The 22,598-nt window shown below is 34.4% G+C and overlaps 4 protein-coding genes across 7 annotated transcripts in view; 3 read left to right on the top strand and 1 right to left on the bottom strand.

Annotated features, from left to right (window-relative positions):
- Positions 1–16,281, top strand: part of LOC125872748 (probable LRR receptor-like serine/threonine-protein kinase At3g47570) — a 159,053-nt gene extending 142,772 nt beyond the window's left edge. For 2 of the 4 annotated variants that reach the window (XM_049553528.1, XM_049553526.1), the window contains exons 2-3: positions 15,304–15,724; positions 15,843–16,281. In XM_049553528.1, the coding sequence (XP_049409485.1) occupies positions 15,304–15,724; positions 15,843–16,192 (771 nt within the window). In that variant the 3' untranslated portion in view covers positions 16,193–16,281. Of the gene's footprint in view, positions 1–15,052; positions 15,725–15,842 lie in introns of all 4 variants that reach the window. The other 2 variants (XM_049553527.1, XM_049553525.1) reach the window with 2 other exon arrangements.
- Positions 1–22,598, top strand: part of LOC125872763 (copper transporter 6-like) — a 73,243-nt gene that overhangs the window by 16,407 nt on the left and 34,238 nt on the right. The gene's annotated exons all lie outside the window — the stretch shown is intronic.
- Positions 1,413–2,266, top strand: LOC125872761 (probable LRR receptor-like serine/threonine-protein kinase At3g47570). The gene is made up of 2 exons (XM_049553543.1): positions 1,413–1,695; positions 1,822–2,266. The coding sequence occupies exons 1-2, from the start codon at positions 1,413–1,415 to the stop codon at positions 2,169–2,171; spliced, it is 633 nt and encodes a 210-aa protein (XP_049409500.1). The 3' UTR covers positions 2,172–2,266.
- On the bottom strand, positions 17,602–21,714 carry LOC125872764 (uncharacterized). The gene is made up of 4 exons (XM_049553548.1): positions 21,569–21,714; positions 19,025–19,128; positions 18,661–18,737; positions 17,602–17,951 (listed from the first exon to the last, which is right to left on the bottom strand). The coding sequence occupies exons 2-4, from the start codon at positions 19,123–19,125 to the stop codon at positions 17,812–17,814; spliced, it is 318 nt and encodes a 105-aa protein (XP_049409505.1). The 5' UTR covers positions 19,126–19,128; positions 21,569–21,714; the 3' UTR covers positions 17,602–17,811.

Genomic DNA, 22,598 nt, shown 5'->3' with positions numbered 1-22,598 from the left:
TTCCGGGATCACTTGGTAACTTAGAGTACCTTGAGGTTCTGAGCTTGTGGGGGAGTAATTTTGTCGGCGATTCAACATTGAGCTTCCTCACATCATTGACAAAGTGTAGGAAGCTAAGATCACTCTGGTTTGATGGAAATCCATTGGATGGTGTCTTGCCTGCATCAGTTGGTAATTTCTCAAACTCACTGCAAACTTTTGGAGGAAATGGTTGTAAATTGAAGGGCATCATTCCTCGAGAAATTGGTAATCTAACAGGAGTGACAAGGATAGATCTGCAATACAACGGGTTGACCGGACATATTCCAAATACTGTCCAAGGAATGTTGAGCCTTCAAGAACTTTACCTACAAAGCAACAAGATAGAAGGAACCATACCAGATGTTATGTGCAGTTTGAAGAATCTTGGTGCGTTAGACTTGTCAAGAAATCGGTTTTCTGGTTCAGTGCCACCATGCTTAGGGAATGTTGCTAGTTTGAGGACACTTTATCTAGCTGTTAATAGGCTGAATTCTAGATTACCTGCAAGCTTGGGGAGCCTTCGTGATCTCATAGAATTCAATATTTCATCAAATTTATTGAGTGGAGAAATTCCCTTTGAGATTGGAAACTTAAAGGCTGCAACACTCATTGATCTATCAAAAAATGACTTTTCTGGTAAGATTCCTAGCACTCTAGGGGGTCTAGATAAATTGATTAATCTTTCTTTGGCACATAATAGATTAGAAGGGCCTATTCCAGATTCATTTGGCAAAATGTTAGCATTAGAATTCTTGGATTTGTGCTATAACAATCTTAGTGGTGAAATTCCAAAGTCATTAGAAGCTCTTGTGTATCTCAAATACATGAATTTCTCATTCAATAAACTCAGTGGAGAAATTCCCATTGGTGGCCCTTTTGCAAACATCACCAGCCAGTCCTTCCTATCCAATGATGCACTATGTGGTGACTCTCGGTTTATCGTGAAACCATGCCTAACCAAATCTACAGAGAAGTCAAGAAGAAAAATGGTGCTTACAAGTCTATACATTCTATTAGGGATTGGATCACTCCTCGCGTTGGCTGTTCGATATGCGGTGTTAAGATTGAGAAAGACAAAGAAAAATGCAAGCCAAGCAGATGTATCTTTGGTAAAAGAGCATGAAAGAATTTCATATTATGAACTTGAACAGGCAACTGAAGGATTCAATGAAAGCAACTTGCTTGGTAGTGGGGGTTTCAGTGCGGTCTACAAAGGGATACTTAAGGATGGTACTCTTTTGGCAGCAAAGGTATTCAATGTACAATTGGAGGGTGCATTCAAAAGTTTTGACACGGAATGTGAGATACTCCGGAACCTTCGCCACAGAAATCTAACCAAAGTCATCACCAGCTGCTCCAACCTTGATTTCAAAGCCCTAGTGCTGGAATACATGCCCAATGGAACGCTCAATAAATGGTTATACTCTCACAACTTGTTCTTGGACTTACTGCAGAGACTGGATATAATGTTAGATGTTGCATCTGCAATGGACTATCTCCACAACGGCTATTCAACACCTGTGGTGCATTGTGACTTGAAGCCAAGCAATGTCTTGCTAGATCAAGATATGGTTGGCCATGTTAGTGATTTTGGCATTGCAAAATTGTTAAGTGCAGGGGAGGCTTCTTATGTTCAAACAAGGACAATTGCAACCATTGGATATATTGCTCCAGGTATTTAATCAGAATTTTTTTAGAGTTCTCTCATATCGTTTACATACTCAAAATAATTCTTGCCCCTAGACGATGTATATCAATACTCTCAAGGAATTTTTTACGATAATTTTGTATCATGTGCAGAGTACGGACAAGATGGAATAGTATCGACGAGCTGTGATGTTTATAGTTTTGGCATCCTGATAATGGAAACGTTTACAAGAATGAGGCCTAGTGATGAAACATTTAATGGAGAAATGAGCATACAACGTTGGGTTAGTGATTCCTTCCCAAGTGGAATTCATAAGGTGGTGGATTCAAATTTGGTAATGCCAGGGGAAGAACAGATCGACTTAAAGATGCAATGTTTGGTATCTATCATGGAATTAGCTTTGAGATGCACTTTAGTGAAACCTGATGCAAGAATTATCATGAAAGATGCTCTTTCGACACTTAAAAAGATTAGGCTCCAACTTGTCATTAGTTGCTACTAGGTGGAATATAGTTGTAGTATAGCCTCTTGTATGTTGCTTGATTACATATGTTGGTCGTGTTAAGGTTAGTTCAACACAAGTACTTTAGTTTTTTCAATGAGAATATTAGCAACTATTGAGGACCACTTCAATCACCTCAGAAGACATGATTGAAAAACTTATTTTTGTTTGAACAAGAAGTTAAAGGAAGAAATAAAAGTTGGAATAAACTATAACTGCTTTCAGGAGTCTTCCATTATAAAAATGAAAGTGAAATGCAAAAAAGCAAAGCAATCTTGAAAGAAAAAGATTCACTTTCCAAAGGCAGATTTCACACAGCAAGGTCAAACCAGATAATCAAAGAATAAAGAGACTTTATAATGGTTAGTTGCCTCCATACAACAACTAATTAATAGATTTATTGACTTAAAAACTTAGGAAGACTTGCATTTTCTGTTCCATCACAGATCAGTAAAGTTGAGTCATTCTGTTCACTCACAATTTTCAATCCTCAGTTTCATTTTTGCTCTTTTCAGTTTGGACAGTTCACTAATTTTTTTGTCTGTTATAGAAAAAAAGTAGCATCTTCTTTATACGGAAACTAGTTAGTTTTTACACACCAATCCATGTAAATTATAGCAAAAGATAGGGGGAAAATGGGAGAAAAAGATCTCTCTCGATCTCGATATAAATATAGCAGATACAAGGAATTATATTTTAGTCACATTAGTAGGTTACTTTTAGGTCCAATGTTTTCGGACAGTCTTTTGGTAAAATAGAGAATTTGCATGGATTTCTATTTTTAATTTTATTTTATGTAATTGGACTAAGATGAGATTAAATGAAGTGATATGAATTCTTATATCTAATGTCAATTTGTTTGGGATTGAGGTGTTGTAGTAATTTTTGTTGTATTATGCATGTCTTGAAATCTGCCTCATGAGCTTGAGCTGGCATGAAATCTGTTAAAATTTCTTTTTTATTTAATAAACTCTTCTTTCAACTTAATAATATCTCTCTCCTTTGCTTCTTTTGCCATATGTTTTAATTTGTTAAACATTAACAAATTGGTATTAGATCCTGTAACACCTCGTACTTTCGGGTTAAGATTTGAACCGTTCTACGTATCTAGTTAAACTCGGACTTGGTGAATTTGTGTATGTCAAGTCTTAAGTGTGAGAATTGTGTTGGATGTGATTTAAGGTCATAAGGAAAATTTAGCACAAAGTTGAGTTGAAAGCATCCCTATGATGAAACTTGTTACAACGAAAAGGAAGAAGAACTTCAGGTCAACAAGGTGTAAACAATAGGAAATCGCAGCTGTAAATTGCTACAGAAAATCTGAAAGTGAAGAAGAAGGCTTAAGTTTTCTTGAGTTCAATTTTTTTTTCACTAGATGCTTCATTACATATGGTGTATTTATAGATAAAGTGTGAGAATTACAATCACATAATAAGCAAAATATCTCACACCAAACTATGTACCTGTGTGGCTCACTAACCACCACTCATTTTAAATCAAGACTAACATATCTACTACAAAATATCAGAATATCGGTCTGCTGATCTTCACTGATGCAATGCACCAACTTAACTTCACCATTCTTCTCGGCATCTCTTAAAGCATGAAACCTTATGTTGATATGCTTTGTTCTTCCGTGCTTCAAATGGTGTCATGTCTTGGACTGCCTCTAGTTGGTAATCTATTTAGCAAATAGACAGCGGTATTGACTACTTCAGCCCAAAAGTATTTAGGCATCTTCTTTTCTGCCAACATGCATCTCGCCATCTCCATCATAGTTTTGTTAATCCTCTCAAAAACCCTATTCTGCTGTGGAGTGTAGCTAACAGTGAATTGTTGTTGGATACCCAAATCTTTACAATACTTGCTGAACTGATACGAAGTATATTCAGTTCCATTATCGGATCTAATATACTTCAATTTACAGCCACTCTCCCTTTCTACCATAGCTTTGAATTCTTTGAAAACAGAAAACACTTGATATTTGCTACTAAGAAAGTAGACCCATGTCATTCGAGTCAGATCATCTACAAAGAGAACAAAATACTTGTTTCCACTCAAAGAAGCCGTCCTCATTGGTCCACATAAATCTGTATGAACCAACTCTAGCTTTTCCTAAGCTCTCAAAGACTTCCTTTAGGAAAGGATCGTCTATGCATTTTACCAAATTGACATGACTCACAAACATCTCTAGACATGTCAATTTTGGGTACTTCAAGCACCATACCTTTTGATTGCATATACACCAGTGAGCTAAGATTATAATGACCAAACCTTTTGTGCCAAAGCCAAGTATTGCTCAATTCAACATTAAAAGAGCAAGTATCAATAGAATAGCATGAAATTGGAAAGGAATTGTCAATCATGCTAATTTTAGCTACTTCACATCCTTTAGGATCATGACACATTGTTTGTCCTTAAAATTAAGAGAATAATTTTTATGAAGCAATTGAGCAACACTTAACAAGTTTTGAGTCAAATTTGGCACATAAAGAACATCATTAATAATTTTCATACCTTCGTCAGTAGAAAATTTACTGACCCTCTATCATGAGCTTCCACCAATGGGCCATTTCCAAGCTTCACGTTGGTTCTATCCTATCTGTCCAAGGTAACAAACAGATTTTCATCAATCGCCATGTGCCTTGTGCACACGCTATCAGCATACCATTTACCTTGGTCAACATGTGATGTGTGCGAGGCGATGAAAATCTCCTTTTCTGATTTTCCAACTTGGTGATCATCCGCAAAATTCACTCGATGGGAAGACTGGCCACTTTGATTTTTCTTTTGCCTATAATACTTCTCAATGTGACCATACTTCTTACAATATCTACATTGAATTGGAGAACTCTTTGAATTCTACCAACAATTCTTCTCTAAGTGGTTTGTCTTCTTACAAATGCCACAAGGTGGAAATTTTCCTTTTATCGACAAATCACCTTGGTTTCCACCAGATTTTACCTCTCCAGATTTATCCAACCAGACTTTTCTGCTTTCCTTTTGATGTTTGAATTTATGCCTTGCTTGAAAGGCATCTTCTACTATTCCTTCACTTCTCATAGTGACCCGTTGCTCTTGGACTTGCAATTTGGAGATTAGTTCGGCTATTGTAAGAGTAGTCAAGTCACAAGACTCTTCAATAGCTGAGATTTTTTATTCAAACTTGTCTGGAAGACTGATCAAGATCTTCTCTACAACTTTCTGATCTGGAAAGGTTTCACCAAGTATTCTTATTTGGTTCACAATCTGCATCAGCTTTGAAGAGTATTCTTTCACACTATCTGAGTCTTTCATCTTCAAAAGCTCAAACTCTCTCTTCAATGCTAAGAGTCTATTAGACTTTACTCTACTGCTGCCTTCAAACTCCTCCTTCAACGTATCCCAAGCCTCTTGGGCTGTTTCACAAGTCATAATCCTCGTAAATATCACGTCCATAAGACTTGAATGTATGCAAGTGAGAGCTCGTGGGGATCTAGTCACCAACTCATCATACTTCTTAATTTCATTGAGAGTTGCATTAACTCTCTATGGCTGGACATCAGGTTCTCCAAGCTCAACAACTTCCCATAAGTTGAGAGCCTTTAGATAAGCCTTCATTTTGATGGCCCATATATGATAATTCTCTCCAATAAAAGTCGAAGGACTTGTCGTTGGTTGATTTTCAGGTGCCATAAATTTTTCAGCAAGCAAATTCAAAAAAGAACATAAAGTAGATGAGCGAAACAACAAAATTTGATTCAGCTCCCTTAGGAAGTAGGCTCTGATACCATGTTACAACGAAAAGGAAGAAGAACTTCAGGTCTACAAGGTGTAAACAATAGGAAATCGCAGCTGTAAATTGCTACAGAAAATTTGAAAGTGAAGAAGAAGGCTTAAGTTTTCTTGAGTTCAATTTTTTTTTCACTAGATGTTTCATTACATATGGTGTATTTATAGATAAAGTGTGAGAATTACAACCACATAATAAGCAAAATATCTCACACCAAATTATGTACCTATGTGGCTCACTAACCACCACTCATTTTAAATCAAGACTAACATAACTACTACTCCCTCTATCCCAATTTATATGACTCACTTTCTTTTTTAGTCAGTCCCAAAAAGAATGACACATTTCTATATAAAGTAACAATCTAATTATAAAATATCTATTTTACCCTTAATGAAATGATATACAGCCACACAAATTTCTATCATTAATTTTGGACCACAAGTTTTAAAAGTCTTCCTTTCTTTCTTAAACTTCGTGCCGAGTCAAAGTACCTCATATAAAATGGGACGGAGGGAGTACAAAATATCTCCAACCCAGGAGTTTCTAGACAATTCTTACTTTTCAAACATATCTAATACAAAATATCTCCAATCTAGGAGTTTCTAGACAAATCTTAATTTTCTAACAAAACTCATATAAGTTTACACAAGAGTCAACTTCAAAAAAGTATATCTCCTAGAATAGGAAAAGTTACATGGCCTATAACCTAAAAAATTAAAGTTGTTTCATTATAGTTTCCAACGCAATAATTCATCAGTCAAGCCGATATTTTTGTAAGAAGTTATGCCTATTTTACTGACATTGCCTTGTTGCACGCCGGTTGCGCGCCCAAGCTATCAGCTGTGCGATAGCTCACTGACGGCAGTGCTACTGCCTTGATGCGCATCTGGTGTGTGTTATGTACCCAATTTTCAGCATAAACTCATAATGGTATTCCAATTACACAATATCAATTATGGGAAATAACAATAATTAATCAACTAAATTAAACGACAACAAGAACTAGAAAGAGATGAGAAGCTAGATACTCAGAAAGGGGATGAGGGAACATAGACTCTTCATAACAATTTTCATAACCCGTTCTTTCTCATCCGTGGTCTTTTTAGCTAGTTGTTAATTGGGTCTGGGCCCCAAATCAACCTTGGTAAAGGCCTTCCAATTTTGTTGCTTGTTTTCGGCCCAATAACTAGTTGTGTGGCCTTGGGCCGAGGCTGGTTCATAACAGTGTGCACCCAAGACGTCATCTGTGTGACAGCGCGCACATCATTTTTTTTTTTTGAGGATAAGGCGTGTCTGATCATTGATTCAAGTGGTCAGGAATTATTCAGAATTAAAATACAGTAAAAAAGTATTTCCTTGAATCCGATGGGGGAAGAACATATAGCTTTACCAAGTCAGTCCACTGTTGCAAAAACGGTTGGGTCACTTCCACCACCAGGATCTTTTGTATATTCAGAAAAATGAGCTACCATAGAGGTTTACCTCCACTTGAAGAGGAACTCCGAAGTTGTGAGGCATATCAATTTGGTATGCAAACAAGATTATGATTCACAAAATCAACTTGGTGAGCAACTTAACAATGTTCTTTTTGAAAGTTAACAGAAGTCCTTATTTCACTATATCAGAATTACATGTATATATAGACGAGCAAGAATCTGCAGAATCTTCTTCTTTATAGGATTTAGTTTAAATTATTTGCTTTCTGTGAATAAGATGTGGTGTTAAAACCTATCTCTATCTATCTTCCTATTTCAATCATGTTAAATTTATATGTCTACCACATTTGTGTAAGGATTTTTGTTTGTTACCACTCGGTGTCGGATAAGTCCCGATTATTTTGGACTTTGAAAAGTTTCATCTGCCTATGAAAAACGGTTCCATTTGAGGATTTAAAAACAGAATCACTAGTTAAACAACTTTGTTCGTTAGTTACGTGGATAGAAAGATCATTTTAATTGTTGGTAAAGTCGCAACGTGTCTTTATAAGATAAAGTTCAAGGTGAAGAACAGAAAATTATATATGTTAAAGCAATTAACAGCTTGGGACCCAACAAATTATAAAAAGTTTAACTAGCTAGTTGTTGTATCCAACAAGTTGATGTGACACCATTAGCTAAAAGACATTCCAATATAAAAACACCATAAATTTGATATCATTACTTTGTATTATCAATTCTTGTCATAGTTATGGGAAGAAATTGCAATTTCTGTTTTCTCTTGGAGTTTTCATTATGCTTCATCACCATACTACTTCACTTGTTAATATTTCCACCAATGAAGCCGCTCTTCTTGCACTGAAATCTCACATTTCTTTTGATCCTAACAACATCCTAGCAACAATTAATTCCTAGTTGTTGGTTTACTTTGACACTAATTTTCTTTCTATGTCTTCATTTTCTTGGACTCATCAACCATTATCTTGACAATTATGTATTCACTGCTTGATTAATCAATTATAAATTACAAGAAAACATGACTACTAAAAATGCTCTGACAATTCCCATGAATTCATAATTTACTAAGAAAAAGGAAAAAAAGAAAAATGTGTTTTTTTTATCTGCTTTAGCACATAAAAATCTCTTTCTTTATCACATTAGAAGTTATTTCTGTTATCACATAAAAATAGTGACATTCGCCTTCTTGTGATATATGTTTCAAGTTGTTTCTAAACAGAGCTAGAGTTTTAGTTACAGATTCGAAAGAACTCAATATAGATTAATGAAAAACTATATATTTATGTTAATAAATCCAGTTAATATGTATAAATAATTTAGGGAAAAGGGGCAAATTTTAGTTATGAACTATCGAAACTTTCTTGTTTAGATAAATTAGAAATTGATTGATTTAGTTAATAGTTATTCATAAGGTTTATGTAAGAAGGATACTTAATTAATTTCATCGATTTATTTCATGTTGACTTGGCTGTGCATTTTAGGTCAACTAGTACTACTGCCATTGTACATATTAATGAGTTATTAACAAGAAAAAGTTTGAGTGTACTTTGTTTTTTCTACACATTTTTTTTACTTTATGGGTTAATGTTTAATAAGGTTCTCCAATGTCATTAGTGGTGCACTAATACAACTTTGATTACCAGAAGTTGGCACTCTTAAGTCTTAACCAATCCAATAAATTTGACATCATTAACTAGGCCATTCCTTTGCGATATATATTCATTTAGAACATAAAAATATCTTTCTTTATCACGTTAGGGTTTATTTCTGTTATCACATAAAAATAGAGAAATTCGCCTTCTTGTGATGTTTCAAATAGTTTCTAAACAGAGCTAGAGTTCTAGTTACAGATTCAAAAGAGAACTCAATATAGATTAACGAAAAACTCTATATTTATGTTAATAAATCCAGTTAATATGTATAAATAATTTAGGGAAAAGGGATAAATGAGCTACTACCAAGAAAAAGTTTAGGTCAACTAGTACTATTGTCATTCTACATATTAATGAGTTAATACCAAGAAAAAGTTTGAGTGTACTTAGTTTTTTCTACACATTTTTTTGACTTTATGGGTTAATGCTTAATAAGGTTCTCCAATGCCATAAGTGGTGCACTAATACAACTTTGATTACCAAAAGTTGACACTCTTAAGTCTTAACCAATCCAATAAATTTGACAACATTAAAATGAAATTTTTTTAATTGAAATATATTTGAAATTTAAAAAATAAGAAAATTTAATATATATTTTTTTGAATGGGGAGGGTCGGGTACGAGGTATGGGTAGGGTAAGAAAAAAAATTAAAGGATGAAGTAGAGTTTTGGAAAATATTTTCCTTAATCTTGGAAGGGAAGTCATTTTCCTTAAATTTGAGGAAAATGAGTTGGTTTGGAAAACATTTTTCAAACTTTTTAAGCCAACCAGACATGAGAAAATTGAAAAATATTTTCCTCCATACCAAACACACCCTAAGAGTTCTTCAATCTTATCATATGAATAGTGACATTTGACACAATATTGTACACGGTTAAACAGTTGAAAAAAGAAGAAGAGAATCTCTATGCTCTCTTCTCTCATCTTTTTATATTTGTTTTATAATGTTTATGTTTCTTGTTTGTTGTTATTGTATAACTTTTTATTGTTTTATTGTTATTATTATTGAGAATTTACATTAGTTAGTTATTTTGTATACATTAACCTAACATGTGGTATTTTAGTATCCTCATTTGAATATTGTAATTGTACAATAATTAGTTATTTTTACTTTATGCACTTTTAGACAATTTTATAATTAAGGATGTATTATTTTTATTAGGAATATATGTACTTTCTATCGTAAAAATGGTGGATACTTTTTAGTAAATACCAATAGATTTGAAGGGGATAAAATAGGTCATTTACAATATAAAATTTATATAAAATATTTTGTGATAAGTTTCCAGAACTAGTCATATCATATATTTATATAAAGAGAACCCTAAGCCCGCCTACGTGGCGCCACCACAAACTAGGATTCACTTTTAATTTATTTATTTTCAAAACTAGTCTTCTCCTTTCATGAAAAATTGTGACTTTTATGAAAGGCATAATACATATATTGGACCCTAAACTTGGCTTCAAATTTTAACTTTGACCTCCAACTTTCATAGTGCACAAATAGGCACTTTAACTTGTATAAAGTAGAACAAATAGACACACATGTCCTACATGGCATCCTACATGTCATTTTTTGTCCTACGTGGTGTCCTACGTGTATTGTGCCATGTAGGACTCGTGTGTTTACTTGTTCTACTTTATACAAGTTAAAGTGCCTATTTGTGCACTATGAAAGTTGGAGGTCAAAGTTAAAATTTGAAGCCAAGTTTAGGGTCCAATATATGTATTATGCCTTTATGAAATATTGTGACTTTTATGAAGAGTTGCGACTTTTATGAACTGTTGTGACCTCTCCGATGGGTTGTAACTTTTCCAAAGAGTGGTGACCTTTCCAATAAGGCATAATAAGCATTTGTTCACACCACCCTTTGTTATCTATAAATAGAGGGATTTTCTTTCATTTTAAAATAACGAAAATTCTGAACTTCTTCTTCTTCTTCTGCACAATAAAATATTTATGTTTTTTGCTCCTGTTGAGTTGCTCACTGGCACTATTGTTTTTGTATCAATACATTGGTGAATTGAATTGTTCCATCGTGAGAGGATCTATTCCTTTACACCTCAGGTACTAGAGAGGAGTAATTTCCTGAAGGGTACGTTGTGCATTCAGTTGACTCGATTTTTTTCTTCTGATTTCATTCTATTGTTACAGATCCTGGCATGTTTTATTACAATCATTAATTTATACTTATGATATTAATTGTTATTTTTAGTACATGTTTTAAAGATGATTGATTGAAGGATAAATGATAAGATGTTATAATTATCATATTCCTTTACATTATTAATGTTCGTTACTACGTAATCTTGTATATAAGATAATATAGTGTTTTAGTTTTAATGATTGATAGGTTTTAAGTATTATTTTATAAATTTCATGATATTAAATTTCCACGCGAGGCGTGAATAACTTTACTACTTATTTTAATGAATTTGATATGATTAAATAGGTCTTCTAACAGCATTGCTTTGCATTATCAATTCTTCTTGCCATAGTTATGGACACAAGTTATATTCTCCTCTTTGCTCAACTTTCACTTTTCATTCTGCTTCATAACCATACTTCACTTGCTAATATTAGCACTGATGGAGTTGCTCTTCTTGCACTTAAATCACACATTTCTTNAAAAAATTAATTAAAAAAAAAGTTCTGGGGGGGGTGGGGTGGGGTGGGGGGTAATAGGACCTTAGTAAATATTAGGTGTGTCTCAGGGATTTTGGGCATAGGTTGAGGGGGTTACTTATGCATTTTCCCATTTATAAATTCCAATTTCTGAAAAATTAAACAAATTATGTTCAATGAAGTCGTTGGAGTACAAACTTTGGATTTAATGGGTAGTAATCTTTTTCTTTTTATAATGATGTTTAGCATATTCAAGTCATTAATACCAATAAATATGCTTCATTTTATCCTCGTGAATTTTATTTTAAATCGTTGAGGTTAAGGTTCTTCGCATAAGGTTAATTTGAAGAAAAAATAGCGGAGAAAGAGAAACAACATAAAAAATTACTAAAGGATTTAATTTCTAGAGGCATGAATTCTATTAATATAAACCTAAGTTATTTGTATTAAAACAATGGACAAAGATCAAATTTGATAAGATTTTGAATACTTAAAAGACTAAAATCGGTAAGTTTGTAGTTAAAGGACTAAAACCGGTAAGTATATAGTTAAGAGACCAAAGCTGATAAGTTTTTGAATAGTTAAAAGATTAAATCCGTTAAGTATATAGTTAAGGGACCATTTTAGACCTACTCCTATAGTTAAGGGACTATTTATGTCATTTTCTCTTTTAAAGCATATGTCCAGAAAGTAGTTATAGAAAAGGAAGGAAAGTGATAAAATAAAATCATTAACTAATAAGTAAAGACAAAATGAGAAAAAGAAAAAAAAATGTGATTATAATCACACCAAATCGATCATTACATAAAATGAGACGTTTCGTCATTTTAATTATTTCTCAAGATGAAAAGTAATGACACAGATTTACCGTACATTTCTAAGAATTTGGGAAAACATCAACGACTGCTAACTTATATTTGAGTGTGGTGGGGGGCAAGGTAGAGAAGACGTTGACTGTTGACACTCTTTTACATCTAAACCCAAAAACACTCTTTTCCAATGAATTTGATGATTAAATAGGTCTTCTAACATCACTGCTTTGCATTATCCATTATTCTTCTTGTCATAGTTATGGACACAAGTTACATTCTCCTCTTTGCTCAGCTTTCACTTTTCATTCTGCTTCATAACCATACTTCACTTGCTATTATTAGCACCGATGAAGCTTCTCTTCTTGCACTTAAATCACATATTTCTTCTCATCCTAACAATATCTTAGCAAGCAACTGGTCTTCTTCCGGCCCAGTTTGCAGCTGGATTGGAGTCACTTGCAGCTCCCGCCACAATCGAGTCACTGCTTTAGACATTTCTAGCATGCAACTTCATGGAACCATTCCTCCACACCTTGGAAATCTCTCATTTCTTGTTTCCCTCAGCATCAGTAACAACGCTTATCATGGAGATTTGCCACTAGAGTTGGCTCATTTGCAGAGGTTGAAATTGATTAGTGTCACCAGCAATAACTTCACTGGAGCCATTCCATCATTTTTAAGTTTGTTACCAAACTTACGCTTTGTGTACCTCTAAAGGAACCAATTATCGGGGGAAATTCCATCTTCGCTTTCCAATCTGACAAAACTGCAAGTGCTGTCAATACAGAGCAATTTTCTCCAAGGAGAGATCCCTCGGGAACTCGGTCATCTTCGTTACCTGAGTATCCTAGACCTGCAATATAATGGACTTACAGGCCCTATACCATCATCAATCTTTAACATTACTACGATGGAAACCATTGCTCTTACTGGCAACAATCTTACTGGAAAGCTTCCAAAAACTATATGTGACCATCTTCCAAACTTGAAAAGGCTTTACCTCTGAAAGAACTCCTTAGATGGAGTTATTCCACCAAACCTTGAGAAATGCCGAAAACTTCAAATATTGTCATTGTCTTACAATGAGTTTATTGGAATTGTACCAAGAGAGCTGGCCAACTTAATAGCTCTTACAGAATTATATCTCGGAGATCTGTATTTGGAAGGTAGTATGATATTTCCTTACAAGAAAAATGAAAATATTCTTCCTTTCGGAGCTCTGCATATGGTAACTCATATAATCCTCAAAATTGACAGGAGAGATACCAATGGAGCTAGGTAATCTTAAGAAACTTCCAGCATTGGGATTAAATGAGAATGACTTTACAGATTCTGTCCCTGAAAGCATTTTCAACATGTCAGCACTGCAGATGATAGATTTTGCACTAAACAAGTTTTCAGGTACTCTACTTCAAATTTAGGTTGTAGAATGCCCAACCTAGAAGTATTTATTTGTGTAGGAAATAATCTGAGTGGTTTTATCTCTAATTCTTCAAGACTTAGAATGTTTGAACTCTCATTCAACAGTTTCACAGGTCCAATTCCTAAATCACTTGGTAACTTAGAATATCTTGAGATTCTTAACTTAGAGATGAATAATTTTATCAGTGATTCATCATTGAGCTTCCTTACATCATTAACAAACTGTAGGAAACTAAGATCACTCTGGTTTAATGAGAATGCATTGGATGGGGATTTATCAGCGTCTGATGGTAATTTCTCAAACTCTCTGCGAAATTTTCAAGGAAATGGATGTAAGCTAAAGGGTGTCATTCCTCGAGAAATTGGTAATCTTACTGGAGTGCTACATATGAATCTGTATAACAATAAGTTGACTGGACATATTCCAAATACTGTCGAAGACATGTTGAACCTCCAAGAATTTTATCTACATAGCAACGAGATTAAAGGTACCATACCAAATGTTATATGCTGTTTAAAGAATCTTGGTGCATTAGACTTGTCAGGAAATCATTTTTCTAGTTAAGTGCCCTCATGCTTAGGGAATGTTACGAGTTTGAGGTATCTTAATCTAGCTTACAACAGGCTGAATTCAAGATTACCTACAAGCTTAGGGGACCTTCGTGATCTCATAGAATTCAATGTTTCATCCAATTCATTAAGTGGTCATATTCCTCTGGAGTTGGGAAATTTAAAGGCAGTAATACTAATTGATTTGTCAAAAATTGATTTTTCTGGTAAAATTCCTAGCACTTTAGGAGGTCTAGCTGAATTGATTAATCTTCCTCTAGCACATAATAGATTAGAGGGGCCTATTCCAGATTCATTTGGCAAATTGTTGGCATTGGAATACTAGGATTTGTCCTATAACAATTTTAGTGGTGAAATTCCAAAGTCATTAGAAGCTCTTGTGTATCCCAAATACATGAATTTCTCATTCAATAAACTCAGTGGAGAAATTCCCATTGGCGGTCCTTTTGCAAATGTCACTAGTCAATCCTTCTTGTCCAATGATGCACTCTGTGGTGACTCCCGGTTTAACATAAAACCATGTCAAACCAAATCTACAAAGAAGTCAAGAAGAAAAAGAGCGCTTATAGGTTTATATACGCTGTTAGGGATTGGGTCGCTCTTTGTGTTGGTAGTTGGATATGTGGTGTTAAGATTGAGAAAGACAAAGAAGAATGCAAGTCAAGCAGATGTGTGTCTGGTAAAAGAACATGAAAGAATTTCCTATTATGAACTTGAACATGCAACAGAAGGATTCGACGAAAGCAACTTGCTTGGTACAGGGAGTTTTAGTATGGTCTACCAAGGGATACTTAAGGATGGTACTCTTTTGGCAGCAAAGGTATTCAATGTGCAATTGGAGGGTGCATTCAAAAGTTTTGACACGGAATGTGAGATACTCCGCAACCTTCGCCACAGAAATCTGACCAAAGTTATTACAAGTTGTGCAAACCTTGATTTCAAGGCCCTGGTGTTGGAATACATGCCCAATGGGACACTTGATAAATGGTTATACTCCCACAACTTGTTCTTGAACTTATTACAGAGATTGGATATAATGATAGATGTTGCATCTGCAATTGACTATCTCCACAATGGTCATACAACGCCTGTGGTTCATTGTGACTTGAAGCCAAGTAATGTCTTGCTAGATCAGGAAATGGTTGGTCATGTCAGTGATTTTGGCATTGCGAAATTGCTAGGTGAAGGGGAGGCTTTTGTCCAAACAAGGACAATTTCAACCATTGGATATATTGCTCCAGGTATATTAGAAACTTCAAAATCTTTCTGATATCATTTAACTACTCCAAACAATTATTTCCTCTAGATATAGATTAATATTCTCAATTCTATTATGATCATTTTTTACCATGATTGTAGAGTATGGACAAGATGGAATAGTATCCACGAGCTGTGATGTTTATAGTTTTGGCACCCTGATAATGGAGACATTCACAAGAAAGAGACCAAGTGATGAAATATTTACCGGAGAATTGAGCATACAACGTTGGGTTAGTAATTCCTTCCCAACTGGAATTTATAAGGTGGTGGATTACTATTTGGTACAGTCAGGGGATGAACATATTGATGCAAAGCTGCAATGTTTGTTATCTATCATGGAATTAGCTTTGAGTTGCACTTTAGTGACACCTGATGCAAGAATTAGCATGAAATATGCTCTTTCAACACTAAAAAAGATTAGGCTACAACTTGTTATTAGTCAGCACTAGGTGGAATCAGACCGTATGCTCATGTTATCAAATTACCTATGCTAGTTACGCTAATCTTTCAATTTTGCTCAAGTACTTAAGTGTGTTTAATTTTCTTGATATATGTAGTTTTGATGATATATGGACGTCAAAAATGAGTGTTTGTGGCGTTTCCAATGACTACAAAGAATTCTACATAACTTTGAATATGGAATATGATATTTCAATCTTCAACAACATTTTACAATTTATAGTCACTAGAGGTTGTGGTGGTCTAGTAGTATCCCACCAAATGTCTCACATTCGAACTCTGATAATAAAGTCTCCTTTTGTAAAGAGCGCTTTAACCCCATAGTGAAACTTCTCAGAGAATCCGAAATAATCGATCCCCACAAATGCTGGTCTTCTCACTATATATGACTTTTAGGAAAGCTGATTGTAAGCTACACTTTTGTAATTTGCTGCATCATCAAGATTCAATCATGAAACTTCTAATGTCGAGCTACATCTGGGCAGATTACAAGTTTATATAGGCTTGATAGAAGAATGATTTAGGCTTCATCTGTTTGCACTTGATGAATGTCTGAATTTGAATGGTTCAGACCTTAGGACATTAAGATTTAAGCACTAATTTGGTCTGAATAGGTCTTAATCATTAACATCTTCAGCAAAGTTTTAATATCATTTAGAGGTATTTTTATGTAGATAATTTTCACCATCACTTTGTCCACAACCACAACCTACCATCACCATTTTTGTCATCACAACCATCGTTAGTCACCACCACCTTTGTTATCACAACCACCATTGTTGTCATCTGTTGGTAGTCGCTATCGTATCGATCACCCCATCATTATAATTATATCCACTTTCAACGCCACCACCAGTATTGCAATTGCCATCACCAATGTCACCACTATCAATATTGCCACCACTGCAATCAATCCCTAATATCAACCATCTCCACCATCACAACTAGCTTCACCTCCAACTACCAACAACACCATTATCAACTACCACACGTTCCGTAGCAAGCAACACCCCCAACTACTAGCATCAACCAACTCTACCATGAAATCATTGTCACTAACCACCTCTATCATCACAATCATCTACAAAAAGTATTTCTCAGACACCAACTAATATGACCACTAGCCTTCAAGCACATTCTCTGAGGGTGCTCTTAGTTCTTGGACCAAATGGAAAGTGGCTTACACGATTAAAATAACAGAAGATAAGGTCACTCTACGTAACAACTAAAGAATAGCAAATTAAAAACAAAGAGATATATACAAAGGCCAACCAAATTTGATAACTTGTAGGCCTCATTTACATACTAAGGTTTCTATGGATGGAGTTCATAATGCACAAACTGAGACAATACGCGCATGAATGCAAGCAGATAAGAGATCTATGATTCACTATCACAGAAACTAGAACACAAAATTACTACTTACAACAACCAATGTGCAGATTAATATTTCCATACAACCCAAGGTGCATTCTTTAGCATGGTTTTGCAAAAAAAGCAACTTAGTGCACCAAATAAATGGAACAATTACATTTAAAAGTTTCCTCAGTGTTTGCAAAACGGGAAAAAAATTCACATTTGTAGAAGGCTATATAAACTATTAGTCAAATCATTTCTTGATATCCATAGCTCTCAGACCTTTTCCGGTTTTAAACTTTAAAACAGCCTGATCAAATGTGCCTCTAACGTGCTCGCAGATAAGCATTAGATCCTGACATGAATCATTAAATACCTCCCTTGCTGGATCCCCTGCAATAGAAGACCACTAAAAGTTGCATAAAATCTTGATGTACCAAAACACAAACAGAGATCCACAACATTTCTCAGAATATGGAAGCATAAAAAGACTATTGCAAATTGTTCTAAAGGATTTCCAAGCGGTCCTATCATACGATGTACAATATACCCAAGGGTGTGGCTTAGTGTTCAATAAAGTATGTTGAGAACCATGAGGGTTCAAATCCCAGCAGAGACAAAAAACAGTAAACGATTTTTTCCCATATGTCCTAGCCGAGGTGGACAGAGGTACCAGTACTTGTTGCTGGTGGGAGGTGACAGCTGATAGGTATTCCGTGGACTTAGTCGAGGTGAGCTTAAACTAGCCCGGACACCACGGTTATCGAAAAAAATTATCATACTATGTACATAGGCATGTTGTAGAAATATCTAACACCACAATCTACTGCATGAGCCAGATCAAATAAGCTGAAAGAAAAAGGCGAATTTTTAATGGGAAGGGCATCACAATATATTCTCCACCAAAACCAACTGGCCAGAAAGTCCAACAGCTATTTAAAAAGTTCATGATGAAAGTTTTAGCTAGTATCAAGCATGTTATGTTAATGTGGAAGCAGGATGCATATTCCCGTGATAGATAAGATAAGTTTTAAAAAAATCAAAAAATATAAGGTTTTCTTTTTGTACAAGTTGTAGAAATATCTAGATATTTAAGCTTTACCAGTAGTCTGAACTCTTATATTCACTCGAGCATCAGAGGGATGTGGAATGCTGTAACCACAAAATGTTACTCTAGGACTGCAAGAAAATAGACATAAGTTAATCATTGCCCTAGGTTTGTTTCATAAACCACTCTTAAGAAAAAAGAGAGAGGGGGAGGGGGGCCGGAGAGTGGCAGACAGACCATGCAACAACATAAACATAAGATCAGTGGAATGTAACAAAATGAGATAAGGAGGCTATCTACATGACGAGTTGAGTAATATATCTTCAAGCAAAATTCTAGAAGATGGTTTATATTAGTACTTGCAGTGATCACTGCATAATGAAAGAAGAAAGGAAAGAGGACGAGATGAATTACTAACTCTTGATTTAGAGTGAATCTAACAGCATTTGCCAGTGTATGGTCCTCATCTGTCAGCGAGAATGTTGCTTTTGACTGATCTTCGAATGAACCGTGCTCCATTGACTGTTTCCAGAAATGAGGATAATTTGAAAATAATTAGCAAATTTTTGAAATTTCGAATGTAATGTAATCTATGGATTGAAAAAGAAGAAAAGAACCATATAAGAAGTGAGATAAGAGTTGTCAAATGGTAAGAAAGCAATTTCACCTAACACATGTTTCTCCTGATTAGTGCTTTCAGTGAACTATTACCTAAAGAGCAAGCCATATTGTACTACAATAAGAAACAGTCAAAACCCTAAGGACCTTAATTATGTGATCCAATGTTTTACAATACCAAAGCATAATCAACTATGAATGTTTAACCAGTGTTGTCAGAGGTGCAAGACATGTTGAGTGTTTCGCCTCGCTTAACGTGTGGTGTCGTCATGAAGCTTCTAAGACATACTTTTCAATTTCTTTGTTTATATACTTTCGGTTCATACTTATAAGTATTAGACTTCATGCCTAGCAAACACCTTCACATAAATTGAGACTTTATGCCTAGTCAAACACCTTCACACAAATTGAGACAGAGGGAGCACTACTTTTCAAACAATGACTAAGATCTGATAGCAGGCCCAAAAGCTGGTCGTCTCACCTAATTTTCCAGAATCAATGCATTATCCCTAACATGTTTTCATGCTTTCAGATCTTAAGTATATCTCTTAGCCAATATCTAATTTTTCTATTTCATGAAATTAACCGGACTACACATACATATTTGTATGTTTTCTCCATTTGTGCATTTCTTCATTAAAGGTCACGCTTTATTTGCGCTTTGCACTTAAAGCCCCAATAGACCTTAGAGGCGTTTTGCGGTTGTCTCCTTTGAGTCAACTAGTCAGAGGTACTGTTTTCTAGCTTTGCTTCATATCTAAAAACATTCAACAGAGGTCCAAATGGATGAAAAAAACATGAAAAAGTGCCCAAAGAAAGGTAACGTTAGGAAACAAGTAACCACAGATAAAATAGCAGTAGAAGCAAATGTATGCCTCAGAGTTCCTTGGCCAGTGACACACTATTTTGGAGGCAATGGGTGCATATTGCTTCTTGCAATATGCAAAATACTATCCGGTTATCTCACATGGGAAGCAAATTAGAAAAATACTATCCGGTTAAATTCAGAAGACATAATATCAATGGGTGTCACATATAGAAGGATCTATCATATCAAAGTTGAGGTCTTGAAGATTAGGATAGAAGGCTAGCAGGTAGTTGGATGTTGTCACATTCTGTGTGGGAGAGAGAGTGGGCTAGCCTCCCCCTCTCCTTTTGTCCTTTTAGTAGTATTATTTAGTTATCACATAGCTTCTTGTTCTTCAATGTGTATTACTATTTCCTGTTGCATTTGTTTTGTATTTTGCTACTTCGCTAGCTCTTTTCTTATAATCCTACGTCGGATACTTTCCTTTTGAGCCAAGGTTCTATTGAGAATAGTTTCTCTACCACACAAAGGTAGGGTAACGTTTGCATACATCATACCCTCTCAAAACCCCACTTGTGGGATTACACAAGGTATGTCGTTGTTGGAAAGAGGGGGAGCAAGTTAGCTGCAGAGGAGGAGCATTCACACAATTTTGAGGCTTAAAAGCAATTGAAATTTAAGGTTTGATTTGTTCAAATTTCGGCCAAACCACTAGAATTTATTTCAATCTGGCCAAGGTCCTTCCATTTAAATGAGCACCAAGGACATTTTTCGATTGGTAAAAGTGTAAAACATATCACATCTAATATAAGTACAAATTTCAAAAGAGACTATATGGGGTAGTTTGGTAGTTGATTAGAGTTAAGCAAATATTTTTAATCCAAGGATTAGTTAGGACGGAATCTATGTATTATCTTATGCAAGAATTAGTTATTCATGTATTTAGCTTATATATGTATAACTTGTATATATATTAGTTATGTGGTTTTCTTAATTGAAAATCAAACACCGTATTAATATAATACAAGAATAACTTACCAACTAATCAGCTACCAAATGTGGTATTACCTATATAGGAATGGATAACTCACCTCCAAACAAACTACCAAAGGACCCCTAATTGTTCTATGTAAATATATTTAACCATAGTCTATGGTGTCATCATAGTCCCATTACATTGTAGAACGCAAACCGCAAAGTTTAGCTTTTTCAACAATGATAATTCCGTGTCAAGCCTACTTACCCTTGTGTTTTCAGATTCAAAAATCAACGAAACCAACTATGATTCTCTCAATTACCAATTATGTAGTCTCCAAAAATGTAAATTTTACTCTAAAACAACTTAAAGAATCTATGCCCCAATGGACACAAAGTATAAGATGCTTTGACCCATTCACCTAAATTTGGACAAAAGAAGTAGTAGCACATAATTTCACCCACTTAACTAAGATTGTGAAATATAATAAGATAACTTGAATCTTTTGAGCAAAAAGGAATTTTTTGAGATGAAAATAAACACTTAGAACAAATGGGTACCTTAATTCAAGGCCAAAGATGTAAACTTTGCTGCTCCACCACAAACAAAAGCTTGAAATTTTGTTGAAAAAGAAGAAAATCTAACAGAGAAGTGATGGCAAAAGAGGAGAAGCGAGAGAGAGAAGAGAAATAGTTGAGGGTTTAGCTGTTTGGGCAGAGGACCTAGGTTTAATTTGATTTAAGTTATTTTATTGATTTTGTTAAAGTAGATAGTTTAATTCAATCGAAATAGATTTTTTGTTTAGTCTCTCCTCAAATCACATTGTTTAAAAAAGTGTTTTTATAATGTCTGATCAATAAATTTAATATTTTTGAGCACCAAGTAGTGTTTGACAATATTTTGAAAAAGGCTGCAATTTGTTTTAGCTTATGATAAAATTATTTTTGCTTTGGTCAAACACCTTAGTCTTTTAAAAATAAGTACTTTAAAAAAGAAAATAGGTCTCATAAAAACTTTGCCAAACAACTACATATTAAATGATAATTATTATTTCATATATCCTAATTTATGTGATGAAATTTGATTAGACATAGAATTTCAAAAATATGAGAGACTTTGTAATATCTCAAAATTACTCTTTAATTAAATAAATTTTTAAAATAGAAAAGTTAATCTTTATAAATAAAAAATTGGCAATTAAATGAGACGCAATACGATGAAAATGTTGATTTATGTCATTAAATATTTGTTAAATAAAGAAATGCATCACTTTTTTATGGACTAAATGAAATAGAAAAAATACTTATTAAACTCGGTTAAAATACTATAATAATTGATACAGACTTCACATTAACTTTTAGCATAAATTTATCTTCTCTTTCAATATTTTAATCCAAAAGAAATTATTAAACAAACATTCAGATCTGAATCGAGATATATTTGAAAAATAATATTTGAAGTTAAATTTGAAAAATGATATGTAAAAATAAAATTTTATCTGAACATGCATTTAGCTCTTGAATTATATTTTTCCAAATTTAATGTAAAAAAAATTGAGAAAAAAAGAAGCATTTTCTTGTCCCAAGAACC

Source organism: Solanum stenotomum, chromosome 8 (genome assembly GCF_019186545.1).
Source record: "Solanum stenotomum isolate F172 chromosome 8, ASM1918654v1, whole genome shotgun sequence".
NCBI classification, from domain to species: Eukaryota; Viridiplantae; Streptophyta; class Magnoliopsida; order Solanales; family Solanaceae; genus Solanum; species Solanum stenotomum.
The sequence above is the reverse complement of the archived record's forward strand: the minus strand, read 5'-3'. Positions and strand labels throughout refer to the sequence as shown.